The sequence below is a fragment of the Hypomesus nipponensis genome, chromosome 9 (assembly GCF_054491055.1).
Source record: "Hypomesus nipponensis isolate SF chromosome 9, ASM5449105v1, whole genome shotgun sequence".
In the NCBI taxonomy this organism is placed as follows: domain Eukaryota; kingdom Metazoa; phylum Chordata; class Actinopteri; order Osmeriformes; family Osmeridae; genus Hypomesus; species Hypomesus nipponensis.
Window position 1 is genome coordinate 139,583 of NC_140369.1, and position 20,689 is coordinate 160,271.

The 20,689-nt window shown below is 45.9% G+C and overlaps 1 protein-coding gene across 5 annotated transcripts in view; it reads left to right on the forward strand.

Moving 5' to 3' along the window:
- srpk1b (SRSF protein kinase 1b) overlaps positions 1 to 20,531 on the forward strand; it is a 37,562-nt gene extending 17,031 nt beyond the window's left edge. For 3 of the 5 annotated variants that reach the window (XM_084704246.1, XM_084704247.1, XM_084704248.1), the window contains exons 3-18: positions 2,019 to 2,134; positions 4,637 to 4,745; positions 4,827 to 4,914; positions 6,184 to 6,271; positions 7,227 to 7,333; positions 7,418 to 7,583; positions 12,184 to 12,209; positions 12,319 to 12,526; positions 13,123 to 13,545; positions 14,124 to 14,224; positions 14,350 to 14,457; positions 18,342 to 18,411; positions 18,531 to 18,623; positions 18,818 to 19,311; positions 19,989 to 20,065; positions 20,290 to 20,303. In XM_084704246.1, coding sequence (XP_084560372.1) covers positions 2,019 to 2,134; positions 4,637 to 4,745; positions 4,827 to 4,914; positions 6,184 to 6,271; positions 7,227 to 7,333; positions 7,418 to 7,583; positions 12,184 to 12,209; positions 12,319 to 12,526; positions 13,123 to 13,545; positions 14,124 to 14,224; positions 14,350 to 14,457; positions 18,342 to 18,411; positions 18,531 to 18,623; positions 18,818 to 19,002 — 1,888 coding nt within the window. In that variant the 3' untranslated portion in view covers positions 19,003 to 19,311; positions 19,989 to 20,065; positions 20,290 to 20,303. Of the gene's footprint in view, positions 1 to 2,018; positions 2,135 to 4,636; positions 4,746 to 4,826; positions 4,915 to 6,183; positions 6,272 to 7,226; positions 7,334 to 7,417; positions 7,584 to 12,183; positions 12,210 to 12,318; positions 12,527 to 13,122; positions 13,546 to 14,123; positions 14,225 to 14,349; positions 14,458 to 18,193; positions 18,310 to 18,341; positions 18,412 to 18,530; positions 18,624 to 18,817; positions 19,312 to 19,988; positions 20,066 to 20,289 lie in introns of those variants that run through there. The other 2 variants (XM_084704249.1, XM_084704251.1) reach the window with 2 other exon arrangements.
- Positions 20,532 to 20,689: the final 158 nt, after the last annotated feature.

Here is a 20,689-nt window from a genome sequence, read left to right on the forward strand (position 1 = left end):
TAATTGATTCTCTGGTGCTCAGGTCGTAATTTCAATCACGCAGCACGGTGCGTGAGGCAGTGTAAGCCTACAGGAATATCTGGCCCACAGCCAATCAGAGGCAAAGACCCGCCCCATCTCTGTCTCTGATTAGTTTAGACCTCGATATGATCCAACCATGAGTGTTAGTTCCGTCAAAGAAGAAACAAACGCTTTGTTCCTGGAGAGGCAGTGGAGGTTAGGTGCACCGGTGCGACGTAGGAAACATCTTAGTTGCACCCGTACAAATTTTGGACGCATACGCGACCAAATTAGTCGCACTCTAAAGCCCTGGGACCACATTCATGCCAATACTAATTAATTATATATTTGATGTAGGGCTGCGACAAACGATTATTTTAATAATCGATTAATCTGTCAATTCTTTTTTTCGATTAATCAATGAATCGGATAAGAAACAAAAAAGCATTAATTTCCAACCCCTTTATTCAAAAACAGAACTGACTGTGCAAATTCACAGTGCAAAAAAATCTTAAGAATGTGCACAAACAGGCACACAATTTTGAAAAAGTTGCGTGGATATAATGCTATTTTCCAAGATGAGCAATTTTTGGAGTTTTGTTTAAAACTTTATTGAAAATTGAAAGGTTGTGTTAGTAGGCCAGACTTTATTAGAGTAATCTGATGTATATTTAAGATGTTTTGACACCATTTTGAAAAAAGTTAAGATATGAGGATTAAGCTATTTTCAAAGACTAGTGATTTTCTATCATTTTATTTGAAACTTCATTGAAAAAGTAAAGGCTGTGGAAGTATCCCAGACATTAAGATACTCTGGTGTATGTTTGAAGTTTTATATTCCTACAAATATTATAGAAGTCTACATTTTTCAAAATGGTATGGGTTGTTTTCACCCGGTCCCTAACGTGATGCTGCAAAGTAGCGTCTTCCGAAAGTGAGACAAATGTCGAATATGAAACGAACTTCACCTTGGTCAATTAACACACTGTTTCGATGTATTTAGTGTGAAATGCTCCCACACCTTGGATGACTTGGGTTGTACTGATTTCTCTGCCTCCACCATGTGTTTCAGAACAACGTTACTCAACAGCATCTCTCCTGGCCTTTCCTCTACGTCCGCTTGGCTCCGCGCTCAAGCAAACTTTTTTTAAATACTCAAACATCCCCGCGACATATTGAATGGCGTAATAATCGTGCGACACAACGGATCGATTATGAAATTCGTTGATTATCGATTAGTTGTTGCAGCCCTAATTTGATGACCCATTCTGCAACTAACCAATTTGATTTGTTGTTCAAGTTTTATGTCTTGTGCTGTAAAATTATTGTTGTGAAATTACACAAGTGGCGTTGATAGCATTCTTGATCTAGAATGACTAGTGAAGGCTAAAATACTTACTGAGAGAGAGGTCATGCCGGGAAATATCAAACTGAGGCTTTAACGTGTCGACCTAGCTTTAACGAGGTTGATACGCCAAAACCGAAGTTAGATATGGATAGTAAAACTCATCAGAGGGCATTCATGAGCTGTGAGTCGGTCACCACGCGGATGGCATGACTACGCATCAGCCAATCGGAACGCTCCTACTGTCGTTTCCTTTCAATAATAGCCAGTAACATGTTGTTTTACAAAGTTACAGAACAATTACTATATACCGTGATATATACTGTAACCGTGATATAAAATTACTCATACCGTGATAGAAGATTTTGGCCAAATCGCCCACCCCTGGTACCAGGGACTTGAATCTGATACGGGCCATGATGGGTTAGGGTTAACCCTAACCCTAACCCTAACCCATGATGGGTAGCCCCATAGATGGGTTGTTTTGTTGTTGTCGTCAAACAAGTTCATTACCTGTGGTTCAGTTGATCGGCTTTCTCCCAGTCCATATTTCCTTATTTGTCTAACTTGTGTATCTGATTGTACAGTTTCCCTAATGCTGTGTGAGTAGAGTTGGAGTATGATAGTTCTGTGTTGGAGGTTATTTGCCACTAAGCTGTATCTCCCTCTGCAGGCCGGAGGCGGCGTTACGGGGAGCACCCCAGCAACCAGACTCTCCCCTCCCAGAACAGCAAGAAGTCCTTGGCTCTGACGAGGATGAGCAGGAGGACCCCAACGACTACTGCAGGGGTACTACACACACACTCGACTACTGCAGGGGTACTACACACTAGGGCTGTCAAAATTGCTCAAAAATTATGTTCGAATATTCCCTTAAATAAAGCGCATATATTTGAATATATTCGAATTTCTGGTTGCGCATTAGGTACGTCAATAACAGGACAAGTTAATACAACGAAACATAACTACTTGTATACTGTAGGTAGGTAGGCCTAATTTATATAAATTTAAATATATTTGACAAATGACCTACACAAAAATAAGTAAATGAACTAATGGCCAATACCGCAGACCTTGGCCTCTCGCTCGTGCACATGCACTCTTTCTTTCTCCCGCACTGTCGCTCTCTGCGCATAGCGGTATAAAATGAACGATAACAATAAACAACTGCTGAGTTCTGAGCAAGCAATTTGAGGTCACGATTCTTGTCCCAAATATTGCAGGCTTCATTCAGTGATTGAAACAAATATTATTAACATTAAAGTTTTACAGTATAGAACTGACATTGAACGCTCTGAGCGAGCTGTGCTGTGGTAAACATGGAGATGTAGCCTCAAGTTGCTAGTTGTTGAATGGTAAGCTAACTCCATCATACATAGTTTACACACTACTTTAGTTGTAGGATCAACAAGTTCACCATTAACTGACCAAAATCAGAAATATTTCCAGACATGAATCTAGATTTTTTGGGGTTACAATCACTTTCTCTGTGGTTAAGCTGGGTTCTGCGCTTTCTGCCATCTTCCAAGCAAGTCAACTGTGAGCAGTGACGCTGATGCGCGCACCCACTTTTTTTTTTTTTTCACACATTCGAATATGCTCTACGGTGCCAGGGCCCCTGGGGTGGATGAGGTCCGCCCGGAGTTCCTTAAGGCTCTGGATGTTGTAGGGCTGTCTTGGTTGACACGACTCTGCAACATCGCGTGGACATCGGGGACAGTGCCTCTGGACTGGCAGACCGGGGTGGTGGTTCCCCTCTTTAAAAAGGGGAGTGCTCCAACTTTAGGGGGATCACACTCCTCAGCCTCCCTGGGAAAGTCTATTCAGGGGTCCTGGAGAGGAGGGTCCGTCGGATTGTCGAACCTCGGATTCAAGAGGAGCAATGTGGTTTTCGCCCTGGCCGTGGAACAGTGGACCAGCTCTATACCCTCCGCAGAGTCCTGGAGGGTACATGGGAGTTCGCCCAACCAGTCTACACATGTTTTGTGGATTTTGAAAAGGCGTTCGACCGTGTCCCTCGGGGGCTCATGTGGGGGGTGCTCCGAGAGTACAGGGTACCGGATTCCCTGATCGGGGCTGTCCGGTCCCTGTACGACCGGTGCCAGAGTTTGGTCCGCATTGCCGGTAGTAAGTCGAACTTGTTTCCGGTGAGGGTTGGACTCCGCCAGGGCTGCCCTTTGTCACCGATTCTGTTCATTACTTATATGGACAGAATTTCTAGGCGCAGCCAGGGTATTGGGGGGGTCTGGTTTGGTGACCTCAGGATTGGGTCGCTGCTTTTTGCAGATGATGTGGTCCTGTTGGCTTCATCGGGCCGCGACCTTCAGCTCTCACTGGAGCGGTTTGCAACCGAATGTGAAGCGTCTGGGATGCGAATCAGCACCTCCAAATCTGAGGCCATGATTATCAACCGGAAAAGGGTGGAGTGCAATCTCCGGGTCGGGAGGAGATCTTGACCCAAGTATCTCGGGGTCTTGTTCAAGAGTGAGGGAAGAATGGAGCGCGAGATCAACAGGCGGATCGGTGCGGCGTCCGCAGTGATGTGGGCTCTGCATCGGTCCGTCGTGGTGAAGAAGGAGCTGAGTCGAAAGGCGAAGCTCTCTATTTACCAGTTGATCTACGTTCCTACCCTCACCTATGGTCACGAATAGAGGGTAGTGACCGAAAGAACGTGATTGCGAATGCGAGTGGCCGAAATGAGTTGGGTGTCCGGGCTCTCCCTTAAAGATTGGGTGAGAAGGTCGGTCATCCGGGAGGGGCTCAGAGTACAACCGCTGCTCCTCTGCGTCGAGAGGGGCCAGTTGAGGTGGCTCGGGCATCTGATAAGGATGCCTCCTGAACGCCTCCCTGGTGAGGTGTTCTTGGCACGTCCCACTGGGAAGAGGCCCCAGGGAAGACCCAAGACACGGAGGGACTATGTCTCTCGGCTGGCCTGGGAATGCCTCGGTGTCCCCCAGGAAGAGCTGGTGGAAGTGGCCGGGGAGAGGGAAGTCTGGGCCTCCTTGCTTAGGTTGCTGCCCCCGCGACACGACCCCCGGATAAGTGGTAGATGACGAGACGAGACATTCTAATATTAATTTTCACATTAGAAATTCGGTTTTTAACCACTATTCGAATATATATTCGAATTTAGAATATTCGTTGACAGCCCTACTACACACTCACACACACATCAATTACTCCAGAGGTACTGCTCTCATACAACATGCACAGACTCAGTCTCCCCGTGTGACCCCTCTAAGTGGTGCCGTGTGTGTGTGCCCTGTATGTGTATGTGCCCTTTGTGTCCAGGGGGCTACCACCATGTGAGTATCGGGGACCTGTTCAGTGCGAGGTACCACGTGATCCGCAAACTGGGCTGGGGACACTTCTCCACCGTGTGGCTGGCCTGGGACATCCAGTAAGACCTCACCCAGTCTGTCTGTAAGAAAAATGGATGTGTGTTTTAGGGAAGTATGTATAATAGAGGTGTGTGTTCTAGGGGAAAGCGTTTTGTGGCCATGAAAGTGGTTAAGAGTGCAGAGCACTACACAGAGACAGCCCTGGACGAGATCAAGCTGCTCAAAACAGTAAGATACACCCCACACACATCACTACCTCCATACTACCACACACCTCTACCTCCATACTACCACACACCACACACACACACCTCTACTTCCATACTACCACACACCTCTACCTCCATACTACCACACACCACACACACACATCACTACATCCATACTACCACACACCTCTACCTCCATACTACCACACACCACACACACACACCTCTACTTCCATACTACCACACACCACACACACCTCTACTTCCATACTACCACACACCACACACACCTCTACTTCCATACTACCACACACCACACACACCTCTACCTCCGTACTACCACACACACACACCTCTACCTCCATACTACCACACACACACACCTCTACCTCCATACTACCACACACACCTCTACCTCCATACTACCACACACACCTCTACCTCCATACTACCACACACCTCTACCTCCATACTACCACACACCTCTACCTCCATACTACCACACACACACACCTCTACCTCCATACTACCACACACCACACACACCTCTACCTCCATACTACCACACACCACACACACCTCTACCTCCATACTACCACACACACACACCTCTACCTCCATACTACCACACACACCACCCACATACACCTCTACCTCCATACTTCCACACACACACCGACCGGACGCCAGACACAAATTAACAGACGGGCATGCCATTGTTTTTGGGGGAGCACAAGTTAAATAAATCTCATCATGTAACATATTTTAATCATCTTCCAAATTAGAATTGATTGAATCCATACAGGTTTACACATATAACTGATTTTATTTGGTATTGAAACAGGTAAGTTATGGACAACTAGCCTACCATTTTGCAGAACCAGCTCATACAGAAAATATAAAGAGCAGTGTTAGGCCTCTTGAACCGCAAAGCATCAATTTAGAAACAGCCTAAATCATGTGGTATAACGTTAAGCTCAATTACCTCCCAAGTGGGGAGGGTACAGGGTTCTGGGGGCGGGCACACCTGGCTCTGAGGGCGGGCACAGCTGGCTCTGGGGGCGGGCACAGCTGGCTCTGGGGGCGGGCACAGCTGGCTCTGAGGGTGGGCCATAACGCCAGGACTGCACACACACCTCTGACCCCATACTACCACACACACACACACCTCTACCTCCATACCACCACACACACAAACACACACCTCTGACTCCATACTACCACACATACATGGTAGTACACTACCTCACCCCTCTGTCTCTTCTGTGTGTGTGTGTGTGTGTGCCAGGTCAGGAACACTGACCCCAGTGACCCCAGTAGAGAGAAGGTTGTTCAGTTGCTAGACGACTTCAAGATCTCAGGCGTGAATGGAACCCGTATCCTCCAATCAAAGCCCAAAAACTCCTCAGCCTATCAGGGCCCTTGTTACTTCAGAGCATTCTGCTGGTCTCCCAACACCTGGTATCACTAGAGGTGGGTGGTGTTAAACTAAAGGTGGGTGGTGTCAAACTAGAGGTGGGTGGTGTTAAACTAGAGGTGGGTGGTGTTAAACTAGAGGTGGATGGTGTTAAACTAGAGGTGGGTGGTGTTAAACTAGAGGTGGGTGGTGTTAAACTAGAGGTGGGTGGTGTTAAACTAGAGGTGGGTGGTGTTAAACTAGAGGTGGATGGTGTTAAACTAGAGGTGGGTGGTGTTAAACTAGAGGTGGGTGGTGTTAAACTAGAGGTGGATGGTGTTAAACTAGAGGTGGGTGGTGTTAAACTAGAGGTGGATGGTGTTAAACTAGAGGTGGATGGTGTTAAACTAGAGGTGGGTGGTGTTAAACTAGAGGTGGGTGGTGTTAAACTAGAGGTGGATGGTGTTAAACTAGAGGTGGGTGGTGTTAAACTAGAGGTGGGTGGTGTTAAACTAGAGGTGGATGGTGTTAAACTAGAGGTGGGTGGTGTTAAACTAGAGGTGGGTGGTGTTAAACTAGAGGGGGATGGTGTTTAACTAGAGGTGGGTGGTGTTTAACTAGAGGTGGGTGGTGTTAAACTAGAGGTGGATGGTGTTAAACTAGAGGTGGGTGGTGTTAAACTAGAGGTGGGTGGTGTTAAACTAGAGGTGGGTGGTGTTAAACTAGAGGGGGGTGTGTTAAACTAGAGGTGGTTGACTTCCCCAGAACACACACACTGTCAGACCTCCTTCCTGACACTCGTGTTATGTAGCCATGGGCCGAACACACTCATGTCAGGGACAGCTGTGTCTCCAGGCAACATGCCCGGACTTCCTCCCTTTGGTTTGGCCGGTGTTCAGATAGACTAGGAGGTCATCAGTCCTTAACCCTCCCAGACGTGGTGATGGTGTTTGAGGTGCTTGGTCACCACCTGCTCAAGTGGATCATCAAGTCCAACTACCAGGGTCTCCCCCTGCCCTGCGTCAAGAGCATCATACGGCAGGTACTCTCACACACACACACCCCCACACATTCACACTGTGTAGGGGGACCCAGCAGGGGTCCTGACCTGTCCCGTGTGTTGCAGGTGCTGCAGGGTCTAGACTACCTCCACACCAAGTGCAGGATCATCCATACAGACATCAAGCCTGAGAACGTGCTGCTGACGGTGAACGAGGCCTACATCAGGAAGATGGCCGCCGAGGCCACTGCCTGGCAGCGCTCCGGAGCCCCGCCCCCCTCCGGCTCAGCAGGTACCCCTTATCCAATCACCACGCACAGCTCTCTCCTGGAGAAGCAGCGTAGTTGTGGTGGTCGGCTTTCGTACTTAGTGTTTCTGCTGTCAATGGTTGAGTTTCGTTGTGTGAGATGTAATGGAATTACTTGGATGAGACTGAAAGAACAGGATATCGATATGAAGGAACAAGCAAGGACTGTTTTGAGGGTTGATTGGTACAAACGGGCTTTTATAAAAAGCTGTTTCTGAATAAAGCAACCTTCCTATTTTTAGCGTGTGTGCCAGTGATAGTGAGTCTCCCAAGTTTATAACAGAAATAACCGGCCCGGTCTGACGTTTGACTCCCGGTTTGCAGGAGACCAGAGAGATTATCACATCAACACACTTTCTCTCATACTTATAATGAACATTAATCAGAGTGTTCATTATGGAACAGAACATTCAAACAGCCTCCTGCAAGGACATGGGCCCTGCATAGATCTGCACCCCCTGGATGAATTCCCTTGTGATGGAACAGCTCAGTGACATGGACTTTCGCAAAGAAAAGCTATGCTAGGACAGCCACCATGCTATTTCATTAGACATACCGGTCATCATCACAAACAGAAAATGGCATGGTCATGTCATTAGCGTAGCAGTGGCAGGAGAAGCCAAGGGAGGTAATGATCGGTCCAAGTGAGGTAGTGTACACAGAGAAAAGGAGGGGTCCAAGGACAGAGCCCTGTGGGACACCAGTGGAGAGCTGGCGGGGGGTCGACACTATGCCCCCCCAGGAGACCTGGTAGGATCTTCCCGACAGGTAGGATGAGATCCACTGAAGTGAAGTGCCAGTGATGCCCATCTCAGAAAGTCTGGCAAGCAGGATTTGATGGTTAACCGTATCAAAAGCTGCAGAAAGGTCCAGCAGAATGATGATGGACGACCTTGAAGCCGCTCTGGCAGACTGGAGGGCAGTGGTGACTGACAGGAGGGCAGTTTCCGTGGAGTGGCCAGTCTTGAAGCCCGATTGGTTGGGGTCAAGCAGGTTGTTCTGAGAGATAAAGTTTGACAGTCGGTTAGATACAGCACGTTCAATTGTTTTTTAAAAGAAGGGTAGCAGTGATACTGGTCTGTAGTTCTGGAGGACGACTGGGTTAAGGGAGGGTTTTTTGAGTAGGGGGCTAACTCTGGCCTGTTTGAAGGCAGAGGGGAAAATGCTGGAAGTAAGAGAAGAGTTTATAACATGGAGCAGAAAAGTTATGATGGAGGGAGAGATGGTTTGAAAGAGAGGGGAGGGGACTGCATCAAGGGGACAGGAGGTGGGGCGATGAGAGAAAATGAGGTCAGAGATCTCTGCCTTGGACAAGGGAGAGAAAGAGTTTAGACATTTATTTGGGTTCGTCATAGAGGGTGAGGGGGTAAGAAAGGAGGGTTTAGGGAACCGATTGCTGATGTCTGCGACTTTATCCTCAAAGAAGGAGGAGAAGTCATCTGCTGTTGGGGTGGAGGGAGGGGGGTTAAGAAGGGACGAGAAGGTAGAGAAAAGTTTGTGGGGGTTTGAGGAAGTAGTGGGTTTTAGCACCAGTTATGTGAGCAGAGCACCAGTTATGTGAGCAGAGAGGGATTTAAGGAGGGAGTGATACTTATCAAGGTCCAGACTGTCTTTGGACTTAAGCCATCTCCTCTCAGCTGCCCGAAGGGTGGACCGTTCTTCACAAATAACATCCGTGAGTCACGGGCAGGGGGGGAAGAACGCGCAGGCCTGGTTGACAGGGGAGTGTCAAGTGATGCAATTAATGTTTTGGATGCTACATGTTTTGGCTATTCGCAATGTTTTTGGGGCTATCTTGTTGTTATTATGAGTGAACAATGCACTTTGTAAAGCTCTCTCTTGGAAGGGATCAGATGGCTGAGCGGTTAGGGAGTCGGACTATTAATCAGAAGGTTGTTGGTTCGATTCCCGGAAGTGCCAAATGACACACTTCCGGGAATCGAACCAACAACCTTCTGATTAATAGCACTTCACCCTACTTGCCTTGGGGGGAATGTCCTTGTACTTACTGTAAGTCGCTTTGGATAAAAGTGACTTCTTAATGAATAAATGTAATTTAATGTGGATAACAGGGTGTTAGTGGCAGTGTCGGTGGGGTGGGACATGAACTCGTCAATGGGAGGGAGGATGTTACAATGGAGGAGAAATGGGAGGGGGATAGGGAGCGGAGGTTGCGGCGGAAAGTTGGGAGGGGAGGTAGTAGGGGTTGGAGGGAGAGAGAAAGAAAATTGGATGAAGGACTGATCAGAAATGTGTAGATCGGTTACAGAGGTTATTAATCATGATTGCTCTCTGAATTAAATGGTAGAGAACCTCAATGATGCACTATTATCTGTGTTAGAATCTGTTGCACCACTGAAAACCAAAAAGAAGTGCAGAAACAGAACCTCCCCATGGCTGAGAAATAAAAGAAAATTGTGAAACGAAAAGAAAATGCCGTGCAGCGAAAACAAACAGGAAAAGAAAGATCACTATCCACTACAATATCTACAAAGATACATGAACCACCTATAACAAAACCATCTGTCTAGCAATGAGAGAATATTTCTCCAACATTATTACAGGAAATTCCAGAGTTCTTTTCTCCACCATTGACCAGCTGCTAAACACTGTCCCTGCCCCCCCCCCCCATCCTCAGCAGTTAAATGTGAAGAGCTTGCTTTGTTCTTCAAGAACAAAATAGCTTTGATCAGAGCTAGTATTATTATTACTAGTGGGGTCGAAACTGACATCAGTAGATTCTGCAACATAACCATGAGCACATTTATCTGTATCACACTTTCTGAACTTTCCAATATTGTCAGTCAATCTAACTCCACAACCTCAGACATTGATCCTATACCCACAACATTCTTTAAGCGAGTGTTTGATAGTGTCTCAGGTCCGGTGCTAGAGATTATAAACACATCCCTTAGAACTGTTGTAAAGCCCCTATAAAAGAAACAGTCTACTTGTAAATTACAGACCAATATCAAGCCTTCCTTTTTTTAGTAAAGTACTGGAAAAGATAGTTTTAGTCCAATTAAATTATTTTCTTGAAGAAAATAACATCCTGAAGTCTTGCAGTCAGGTTTCAGGAAATATCACAGTACTGAAACTGCTCACACCAAAATAATTAGCGACCTGAGACTAAACTCTGATGCAAATAAAGTCTCTATCCTTATCCTGTTAGATATCAGTGCAGCATTTGATACCATTGATCACGACGTCCTAATCAATAGACTGGAAAAGCTTATTGGGTTCGCAGATAGTGTATTGAATTGGATGAAATCATATATCACAGGAAGGAAGTTTTATGTTAGTTTAGGACACCATAGGTCCAAGAAACATGAGAACTGCTATGGGGTTGCTCAAGGAAGCTGCTTAGGACCATTACTGTTTTCTCTTTATATGTTACCACTCGGCGACATAATCAGAGAACATAACATAGATTTCCATAGCTATGCGGATGACACACAACTATAGATATCCACTAAACCCAACGACCCAACGGCCATCAATTCCATTACCTACTGCCTGTTGGCAATAAACAAATGGATGAATGATAACTTTCTTAAATTAAATGAAGACAAAACCGAAGTCCTAATATGTGGCCCCAATTCCAAAAGAGAGATGCTTACTAAGAATCTAGGAGGCTTAACCCCCTGGCTTAAACCAGAGGTGACGAGTCTCGGTATAATCCTGGACTCAGATTTGAATTTCAACTCTCACATTAATAAAGTGACCAAAACAGCTTTCTTTCACCTGAGGAATATAGCAAAGGTACAACCATTTATAAACCAAAATGATGCAGAGAAGTTAATTCATGCTTTTATATCCAGCCGGCTGGACTACTGTAACGCACTTTTCACTGGTCTTCCCAAGAAAACCACTGAAAGACTACAGCTCATTAAAAGTTCTGCAGCAAGATTATTATCCAAAACTAAAAGGAGAACACATTAGTCCTGTCCTAGCTACTTTAAACTGATCTACACAGACAAAGACCTAGCAACATTGCTAACTCTCTTAAACTACACACCAGCTAGAACACTGCAATCATCAAATGCAGGCCTTTTAGAGGTCACCGAAGCAGTCATAAGAAGATGAGGTGAAGGTGATTCGGCCTTTGTCAATTACGCTCCAAAACTATGGAACAAATTATCAATAAATATTAGGGAAGCAAACACGCTAGACATTTTTAAAAGCCAGCTTAAAACCTACCTTTGTACCGAAGAATTTAAGTAATTTTATCTCAGGAGGGTTTTACTACTTTTATTAGTTATATTATTGTTTTTATAGATTTGCTATTTTAATTTACTTTTATGACTTGTATTATTGTTTTTATTAATTTTATGTAAAGCACCTTGAGCTACAATTCTTGTATGAAATGTGCTATATAAATAAAGTCTTACTTACGTACTTAATGTTACTGTCATGTAGTCATCAAATGACCCTAACCAGCAGATGAGAAGCTGATTATAATCTCCAGTCTCCCTCCTCCTCTCCTGTTTCCTCTCTCTCTCTCTCTCTATCTATATCTATATATCTTTCTCCTCTCCTTTCTGTCCTCCCCTTTGTCTCTCCCTCTCTCTCCCCCTCCCTGCAGTAAGCACAGCCCCAGCACCCAAACAAGTACGTGTCTCCATCCTCCTGTCTGATTTATGAACACATTCTGTAGACACAAATTCACTCACATACAGGTATACACTGATGGTACTCTCTCCACTTCTCTCCTCCTCAGATGGTGAAGATATCTAAGAACAGGAAGAAGAAGTTGAAAAGGAAGCAGAGGAGGCAGGCGGAGCTGCTGGAGAAGAGGATCCAAGATATGGAGGGAGCACCTGCGAGAGGCGAGGAAGAGGAGGAGGAAGAGGAGGAGGACACTACAGAAGCCACAGACAGCAGCCTGGCCGATGCCGGCGCCACACTGCAGGACATCGCCAGCACAGGTCCCTCATCCACGACATGCACTCAGAACTACTGATCTTCTTTCTCCACCTTTCTCTCTCTCTCTCTCTCTCTCTCTCTCTCTCTCTCTCTCTGTCTCTCTCTCTGTCTCTCTCTCTGTCTCTCTCTCTGTCTCTCTCTCTGTCTCTCTCTCTGTCTCTGTCTCTCTCTCTGTCTCTCTCTCTGTCTCTCTCTCTGTCTCTCTCTCTCTCTCTCTCTCTGTCTCTCTCTCTGTCTCTCTCTCTGTCTCTCTCTCTGTCTCTCTCTCTGTCTGTCTCTGTCTCTCTCTGTCTCTCTCTCTCTGTCTCTCTCACCCTACCTCTTTTTCCCTCACCACTTCAAACTCTCCTTCTCTCTTCCTCACCCCCTCTCTCTTAAGCTACGTACATACATGCGTCTGTTGTGAGGGATGGTTCAGGTATTGGACAGAATCGCCGGGCCCATATGCAGGTTCATCAAGTCGTTGAATCTGTTCCTGTGAGACCAAACCCTGTTTTGTGAGCTCAGTGGGCTGAATCTAGTGATGTTGGCCGGATAAAGGAAGGTTCTTTAAGAGATGAAATACAGGATGAACGTTTTGATTAACTGTGTTGTTCAGATGCCGTGACAGAGATCTGGAGTCAGGAGGAGAAACAGCCCCCAGACACGAGGGAAGAGGAGGATAGGAAGGAGGAGGAGATCAGGGGTGAAGAGCAGGAGAACGGTAAGGAGATGAACTGCAATGGCCATGCACCCCTGGAGAGCAAGATACCAAGGACCAATCAGGAGCAGAGAGAGGAGGAGGACCAGCAGAATGCTAACGAGACCCGGCCTGACCACAACGCCATGACCAGCCAGCCCTACCCAGCATGCAACGGGACAGGTCCTGGTGATCTGTACGACTCCATCCCTATGACCCCTGACCCTGACATGGAGGGTAAAGAACCTGTAGGGGAGGAGGAGAGGAAGGAGGAGGGGAGGGACGAGGCAATGGAGCTGGAAGGAGAGGCCAGCCCAGAGGATGAGACGGAGAAACTGAACGGTTTGTGACAGAAAGTTATAAAGAGGGTCTGGGAGTTGACATGTTTTATCTGTTTACAGTAGCTTCAGTACTTTTTACTTCCTTTTCTTTTTACTTTTTACTTCCTTTCTCGTTCATGCATTCTGTCTTTCTCCCCCCTTATTGACCTCCTCCCTGACTTCCTGTTTTGGCGCCCCTCCTACTACCCACAATCATCTGCTCCCCATGCCCTCCTACTACCCACAATCGTTGGCTCCCTCATGCCCTCTCACTACCCACTATCTTCTGCTGCACAATACCCTCTTACTATCCACAATCCTCTGTTGCGATCTGTGACTGGATCACACCTTCTCCCTCTTGTCAATTTAATTTTTATTCTCTCTCCGTCTCTCTCTCCTTCCTTCCCTTTGGACCTCTCTCTCCCTCCCCGATTCCCTCTTCTCCTCTCTCTTCTCTCCTCTCTTTTCCCCTCTCCCACCTCCACCCTTCTCTCCTCTCCTCTCTTCCTCCTTTCCTTTCTTCTCTCGTCTCCCCTCTCCCTCCTTTTCTCCACTCCTCTCCCTTCTCCTTTCCCTCTTTTCTCTCTTATGTGTCTTTAGCCTCCATGACAGCAGACAGCCTGCTAGTGAACCCGTTGGAGCCCCAGAATGCCGAGGCGCTGCAGGTGAAGATGGCTGACCTGGGCAACGCCTGCTGGGTGGTGAGTCTGCAGGAGGACAACTGTTAGCTACCAGACATGTAAGATTTGTTAACGTGTGCATCCTTCCTCATTTTCCCCTTCTCTCTCTTCCTCCCTCCCGACATCCCCCCCCCCCCTCCCCTCAGAACAAGCACTTCACAGATGACATCCAGACCCGTCAGTATCGTTCACTGGAGGTGTTGATGGGGGCTGGATACAGCACCCCTGCTGACATCTGGAGCACTGCATGCATGGTACACACACAACCACACAATCACACACATCACCAGAGATGAGAAGTAACGACAAGTACAAATACTTTGTTACTGTACTTAAGTGGATTTTTCCGGTATCAGTACTTTTTACTAGGGCTGTCAAGCGATTACATTATTTAATTGCATTATTTCATATGATTAATTGCAAAAATATTCAATCTATTTAATATGGTAAAATGTTACCCATTTTCTTTTATATATATAACATTAAAAGGGTGTACAGTAATCCCTCGTTTATCGCGGGGGTTACGTTCCGAAAATGACCCGCGATAAGTGAAATCCGCGAAATAGAAAACTTTTTTTTTTTTTTACAATTAGCAACTATTACATGTATACAAATACAGTGACTCACGTGTAGGCCGTTTCACTGCTCTTCACGTAACGAACGGAAGATTCATTGATTCCGTAATGGCGAGCAACGGCTGCATAGCTTTTACCTTCCCTTAGCATGTCCAGAAGTTTAACTTTATCTGAGATAGGTAGCATCTTCCGCCGTTTGGGCCCATCCGCAGGTGCTTTTGTCGGTCCAGGCCGTTTCGTCGACATTATGGGTTTAGGAGATGTTCGAAATTACAAGATAATTTGGCCAACTTAATGTAAATTTGCCAAGCTGTTTTATGTACGTACACATAACTGCACGAGACGACAAAATGATAGCACAATTCGTAGCATGTTTTGATACAAGAAGCGGGAGTGAGTTTTTAGCGAATCAGAATACAGAGCACAATGCACCAAAAAAAAAAAAATGCATTATGAAAATCCGCGAAATAGCGAATCCGCGATAAGTGAACCGCGAAGTGGCGAGGGATCACTGTACTTCGAAACTTCTTAATAGGCCTAACTGTATGATAATGTCCATAAAACAAGTTCAGATGGAACACAACTTAAATTGTGAGAGAGTTTTATTCACGCACAAACTATACTGCTGTAAAATAAACATCCACAAAATTAGACTTGTTCTGGAATATAAAATACATTTAAGACATGTTGTCTCATAGCCTACTACGATATCCTGCTCGATAATATTCAAATCTATCTCAAACATACTTCAGATACTTAAGCAACCACAGATTTACCTTAATATTGAACAATACAGTTTCTATTTTGTTGAACCCAGTCAGCTGCTCGCTTCTTTTGCAAGTGTTGTCTGCCATATATTGCCGAGAGAACGCTGCTGCTGCTATCGCTAAAGCTGCTGATAGCTGTGTGCTTTGCTTACATGTGATAGTTTAGGCTGGAAGTACTCCGGTGATAACTAAACTCAGCCTGACAATCAGTACACACAGCCTTAGTTTTGTCAAACGAGCCGTCTCGCAACTTTTTGAAATGGAACTTCCCATCTAAAAACCCTCTCTTCATCATTCAGCTACCGTCAGCAGTTGAAGTCATGTTACGACAGGTGATTCCCAGTCAAAAAGAATCCTGCGTTAATGGCACTTTAAAGTGAGATCGCGTTAACGCAGGGAGGGGGAGAGACAGGGAGGGAGAAAGAGAGGGAAATAGAATAGAGAGAGGTAAACGGAGAGGGGGAGACAGAGGAGAGAAGGAGGGAGAGAAAGAGGAGGAGGGAGACAGGAGATTATAATCAGCTTTTTACACAATTTACCATCGGGAGAATTTACGGTGGGCTGCTCTGCCTGCTCATAAATTGGTCCAGCAGATCGCCTGCTTTTTTTCACACACCGAATAAAACGATCTGTGTTAAGTTACTGTGTGACTGATAAGTAAGCTAATAGGCTGCACTAGGTTTTAATCTAAATAACACAAGTGCGTGTACCAAGTTTGTTGCCACGGAGACAACCCTAAACAATGATTTATTGTTGTGAAGTTAGTAAGATTAAGCTGATGAAAAAATAATAAAATGGATGGGGAAAAGATGCAAGGAAGGAACTGAAAAAGCCAGGTAAAAAAAGAGATCCGTCACTTCGTGCAAGGGTGGGAAATGTTTTCTCAAAAGCCCTGAATCTTTCAGGTACAAATTTGGGTTGTAATTTCAGAAAATATTACAACATGAGTGCAACGAAATGTTCATATTAGCCTACAGAAAGCTAAAAAAACTATTTAGCACAGAAATGTATGCAAAAAATTGAGCTTGCGCGCTAGGCGCGCTTGCATTCATGTGAAGTTCCGTTTTCACCTTGCATCAAAACCTTGACTAGGTTCTTGGTTCGGGTTAAGCCCCAATTGTTCAACGTATGGCTCGGCCCCTGGTGGGGGATGGGCTGGCTTTGGCCATTACACTGCCGGGCTGAAAATGGGTCCCACTCCGGCCCAGGCGGCCCTGATAGTATTTATATAATATATTGAATTGCGCAGTTCCCCCTGTCAATGATCTAGCACCCCCTTAGCACCTGCATTAAAAATTATCTGGCTCCGCCCCTGCGTTCGCCTTAGCTAACTCCTTCACCACTAACGGAGCTAGCTGGAAAATCAAACTTTTCCCGAACCCTGTGGGGAGGAGGGCCACAACATCATGGCCACCAATAAAACTCAGCAAAGATTATTCTTGCTCCGGCTCTAACTTCTGGATATTCGGCAGCATTGCCACAACAGACAGAATGGTTTCACTCGCACCTTTCTTCGCCGCTATTACTGATCTACAACTCTAACTAGGGCGCAACGTCATCATTCTCAGCCACTCCCTCTGTTCGCTGATTGGACTGCCAAAAATGTTTGTCAAAAAACAACTACTATTCCAAAAGCCCAGACCTAGTACAGAAGCAAAATGTAAAGCATGTTTTCTATTGCCCAGGAATTAACTAGTCTAATATTTACCTTTAGATGCCTGAGTTCTAAATGTTTCCGATGGTCCCCCAAGCGCAAGTTATTTTTCCAAAATGGTAGCTAGCTAGCTTTAGTTAGCTTCTGGGCTAAGTTAGCTAGCATAATACTTGTAGCAATGCTACTACCATGCTAGTGTTACTTGTGTTACTTGTTAGCCTTCTCATTAGTACATGTTGAAGCCTGTTTTGTTATCAAAACGTTCTATAAGCTGCTTCGAAATATAAGCTTCGCCACCACAAGAAATGTGAAATCGGGGTATAAACTGCTAGCCTGGTCCTAACCAGACTCTCGTACAGAGAGTCTGGCCTCGCTCCATTGACAAGCGTTGACTTCCTTGTAGGCGGGTACTCTGTTGAAGTTTAAAACTATTGGATCTGCCCAGAGCCACTCTGATCTGCCATAACCAATCGCTAGCGTTCGCCTTAGCGAATTCCTTCACCACTACTGTAACAGAGCTAGCTGCCGTAGCTAGAAACATCATGGCCACCAACAAAATTCAGCAAAACTTGTTCTTGCTCTGGCTTTAGCTGTTGGATATTCGGCAGCATTGCCACAACGGACTGAATGGCTTGGCTCGCATCTTTCTCCGCCACCATTACGGAACTACAACACAAACTAGCGCACAACATCAACGTCATCGTTCTCAGCCACTCCCTCTGTTCGCTGATTGGCCGGTTAAAAAGTAACCTGCAAAATCTGATTTACCTACGGAACGGCCAGACCGAGACCGACCTCTGTATTAAAAAAAGTTTTGAAAGGTTGAAAAATAAAAAATAAAATCCCCAAAACGTTTCAGAAAATACGTTTTCAAAGATTGGAAAAAAAGTTTTGAAAGGTTGAACAATTGTGCTCTGCTCTGCTTTAATCTACTCTGTTTTAGACTTCTGTTTTCCTCTACTCTTTCCTACTCTCACCTCCTCTCCTTTCACAGTGTGTGTGGGGAAAGAAAGGATTGCGTCATTGATGAGGACTCTTGTCTCTCCCCCCCTCTGTCTCCCCCCCCACTCTGTCTCCCTCTGTCTCTCCCCCTTTGTCTCCCTCTCTCTCTGATGTTGATGGCGTTGTTGTGGTCTCCTCAGGCGTTTGAGCTGGCTACAGGGGACTACCTGTTTGAGCCTCACTCTGGAGAGGACTACTGCAGAGATGAAGGTACTGATGCTACTCACACACATATACCTACACACTTTCTCGCTGTTTTAAAGTAATCTCTTCTCTTTATCCCTTCATCTCCTCCGTCTCACTCCTCTCACACGCACTCTCATACACAGACCACATAGCATTGATCATCGAGCTGTTGGGAAAAGTACCTCGTAAGCTCATCATGGTGGGGAAATACTCAAAGGAGTTCTTCACCAAGAAAGGTAAACACACCCAGCTGTCAGGACATTATCAACATTGTGTGTTTGTGTGTTTGCGCACTAATAAAGTAATACAGCAGGTGTCTTGTCCAAGGTGGTTTATATAAACACAGCAGATCCTGGCGCATTTGATCTGGACTTCCTGTCCATAATACTGGTCTTGTCTCTGTGCTCTCTCTGTATGTGTGTATGTATAGGTGATCTGAGGCACATCACCAGGCTGAAGCCCTGGGGTCTGCTGGAGGTGTTGGTGGAGAAGTATGACTGGTCCAGAGAAGAGGCCCAGACCTTCTCTAGCTTTCTGCTGCCCATGTTGGACCTGGTCCCAGAGAGGAGGCCCACAGCTGCAGAGTGCCTCCGTCATGCCTGGATAGCCCCCTAGAGGCCCCTCGCTGCCCTGCATGCTGCCGCACCAGATTACACATGAATACACACACACTTTCAGGATGATGTGTAACAGCAGATACACGCCCTGAAGAGGGCCTGTGTTTGCACATCGTGCTCTCATTGCCCCCTTGTGGACACACACAGAGACTGGCTGATGAACTCAGTTGACGCCCGTCAGTAACTCAGCTACCAGAGGACCCTGGAGCACCATGTCATCGTCCTGCCGTCTTTAGTCACCTGCTTCTGTCCCCTGTCTTCTCTCTCTCCATCATGTCTTCTAAGTTTCAATCAGAGATCCTTCCTCGTAAGTTCAGGCTTGTCAGTTGGAGGATATGAGAACGTGAGGCTCTCACAGGCTCTCACAGGAATGGTTAGGGTTAGGGTAAGTTCAGGCTTGTGAATGAAAACGTGAGGCTCTCACAGGAAGAGCTGGACTACACACACCCTCATCAAAACACTGTTTGCGACCTCAACATTAGAATATTAGTTTGTATTTTTTACACAAAGAAATAGGACTGTCATTTGAAACCTGAAGAAGGGAGTGTTTTGGTGTGTAGGACTAGGTGAGAGGCTAACTGGGAGGGGTTGCAGGTTGTGTTGTCCCCTTTTTATTCTGGTCCCTGTGCTCTAGTCCCTGTCCAGAAGTCTCCCTAAAATCCCTGTACAGAAGTCTCCCTCTAATCCCTGTCCAGAAGTCTCCCTCTAATCCCTGTCCAGAAGTCTCCCTCTAATCCCTGTCCAGAAGTCTCCCTCTAATCCCTGTCCAGAAGTCTCCCTCTAGTCCTTGTCCAGAAATCTCCCTCTAATCCCTGTCCAGAAGTCTCCCTCTAGTCTCTGTCCAGAAGTGTCCCTCTAATCCCTGTCCAGAAATCCTCCTCTATTGTTGGACAAGGTGTGACAGAGAATGGCAGGTGTCATTTTTTTTTCTTTTTTTTTCTTTTTTTTCTCATGACTGTGTAAACGACATTTCCTGTAACCGAGGCTTCACTCCTGATTATCCTGGATGAAGAACAGCAGAAACCACACGTGCGACTGGTTCCCACACCTATCTTGTACATGTATGTATCAGTTAGCCAAGGCGCTCTGTGTGTGTGCATCTTTTCTGAACAGTTTCTAGAAGCAGATGTTGTCTACTTTCGTTATAAAGGTTGGGTGTAAAAAATGAAAACAATCATTTTGAATGACATTTGTAGATGCGTTGATGAGTTTTTGCAAATTGCTGCATTTTAAAAGCTTATTTTCATACTGTGGCCCTTCCCCCATCAACATGCTGTTTTAACAGTATTTGAAGCCAACATACAAAAAGGATTGTGCAGATACTACAGTATGAAGGTTTTTCACTGCTCTACCAGGAAACAGGCCTCCAGTGGTCCACCCCAACCATCAGCCTGCCACTGTCTACAAAGCACAACTCTCATAGTCTCTCTCCCTTTCCTCGCCCCCTCCCTGCATTTGATTGTAAAACGATTAAAACAAAGACCTTTTTCTGTAGTTGAGAAGAATAAAGATTTTGAAAAAGCAGAACGGTGTGTGTGGGTCTGGTATGAACAGTGTGTGTGTGAAGCATTGCTGGAACGATCGCATGCTAGGCCAACTTGTGTGGTTTAGGGTTAGCTATGGGTTACTTATTCTAGCTATGTGGAACATCGGCCTACATATGATCCGCCAGTTAAGAATGAGGA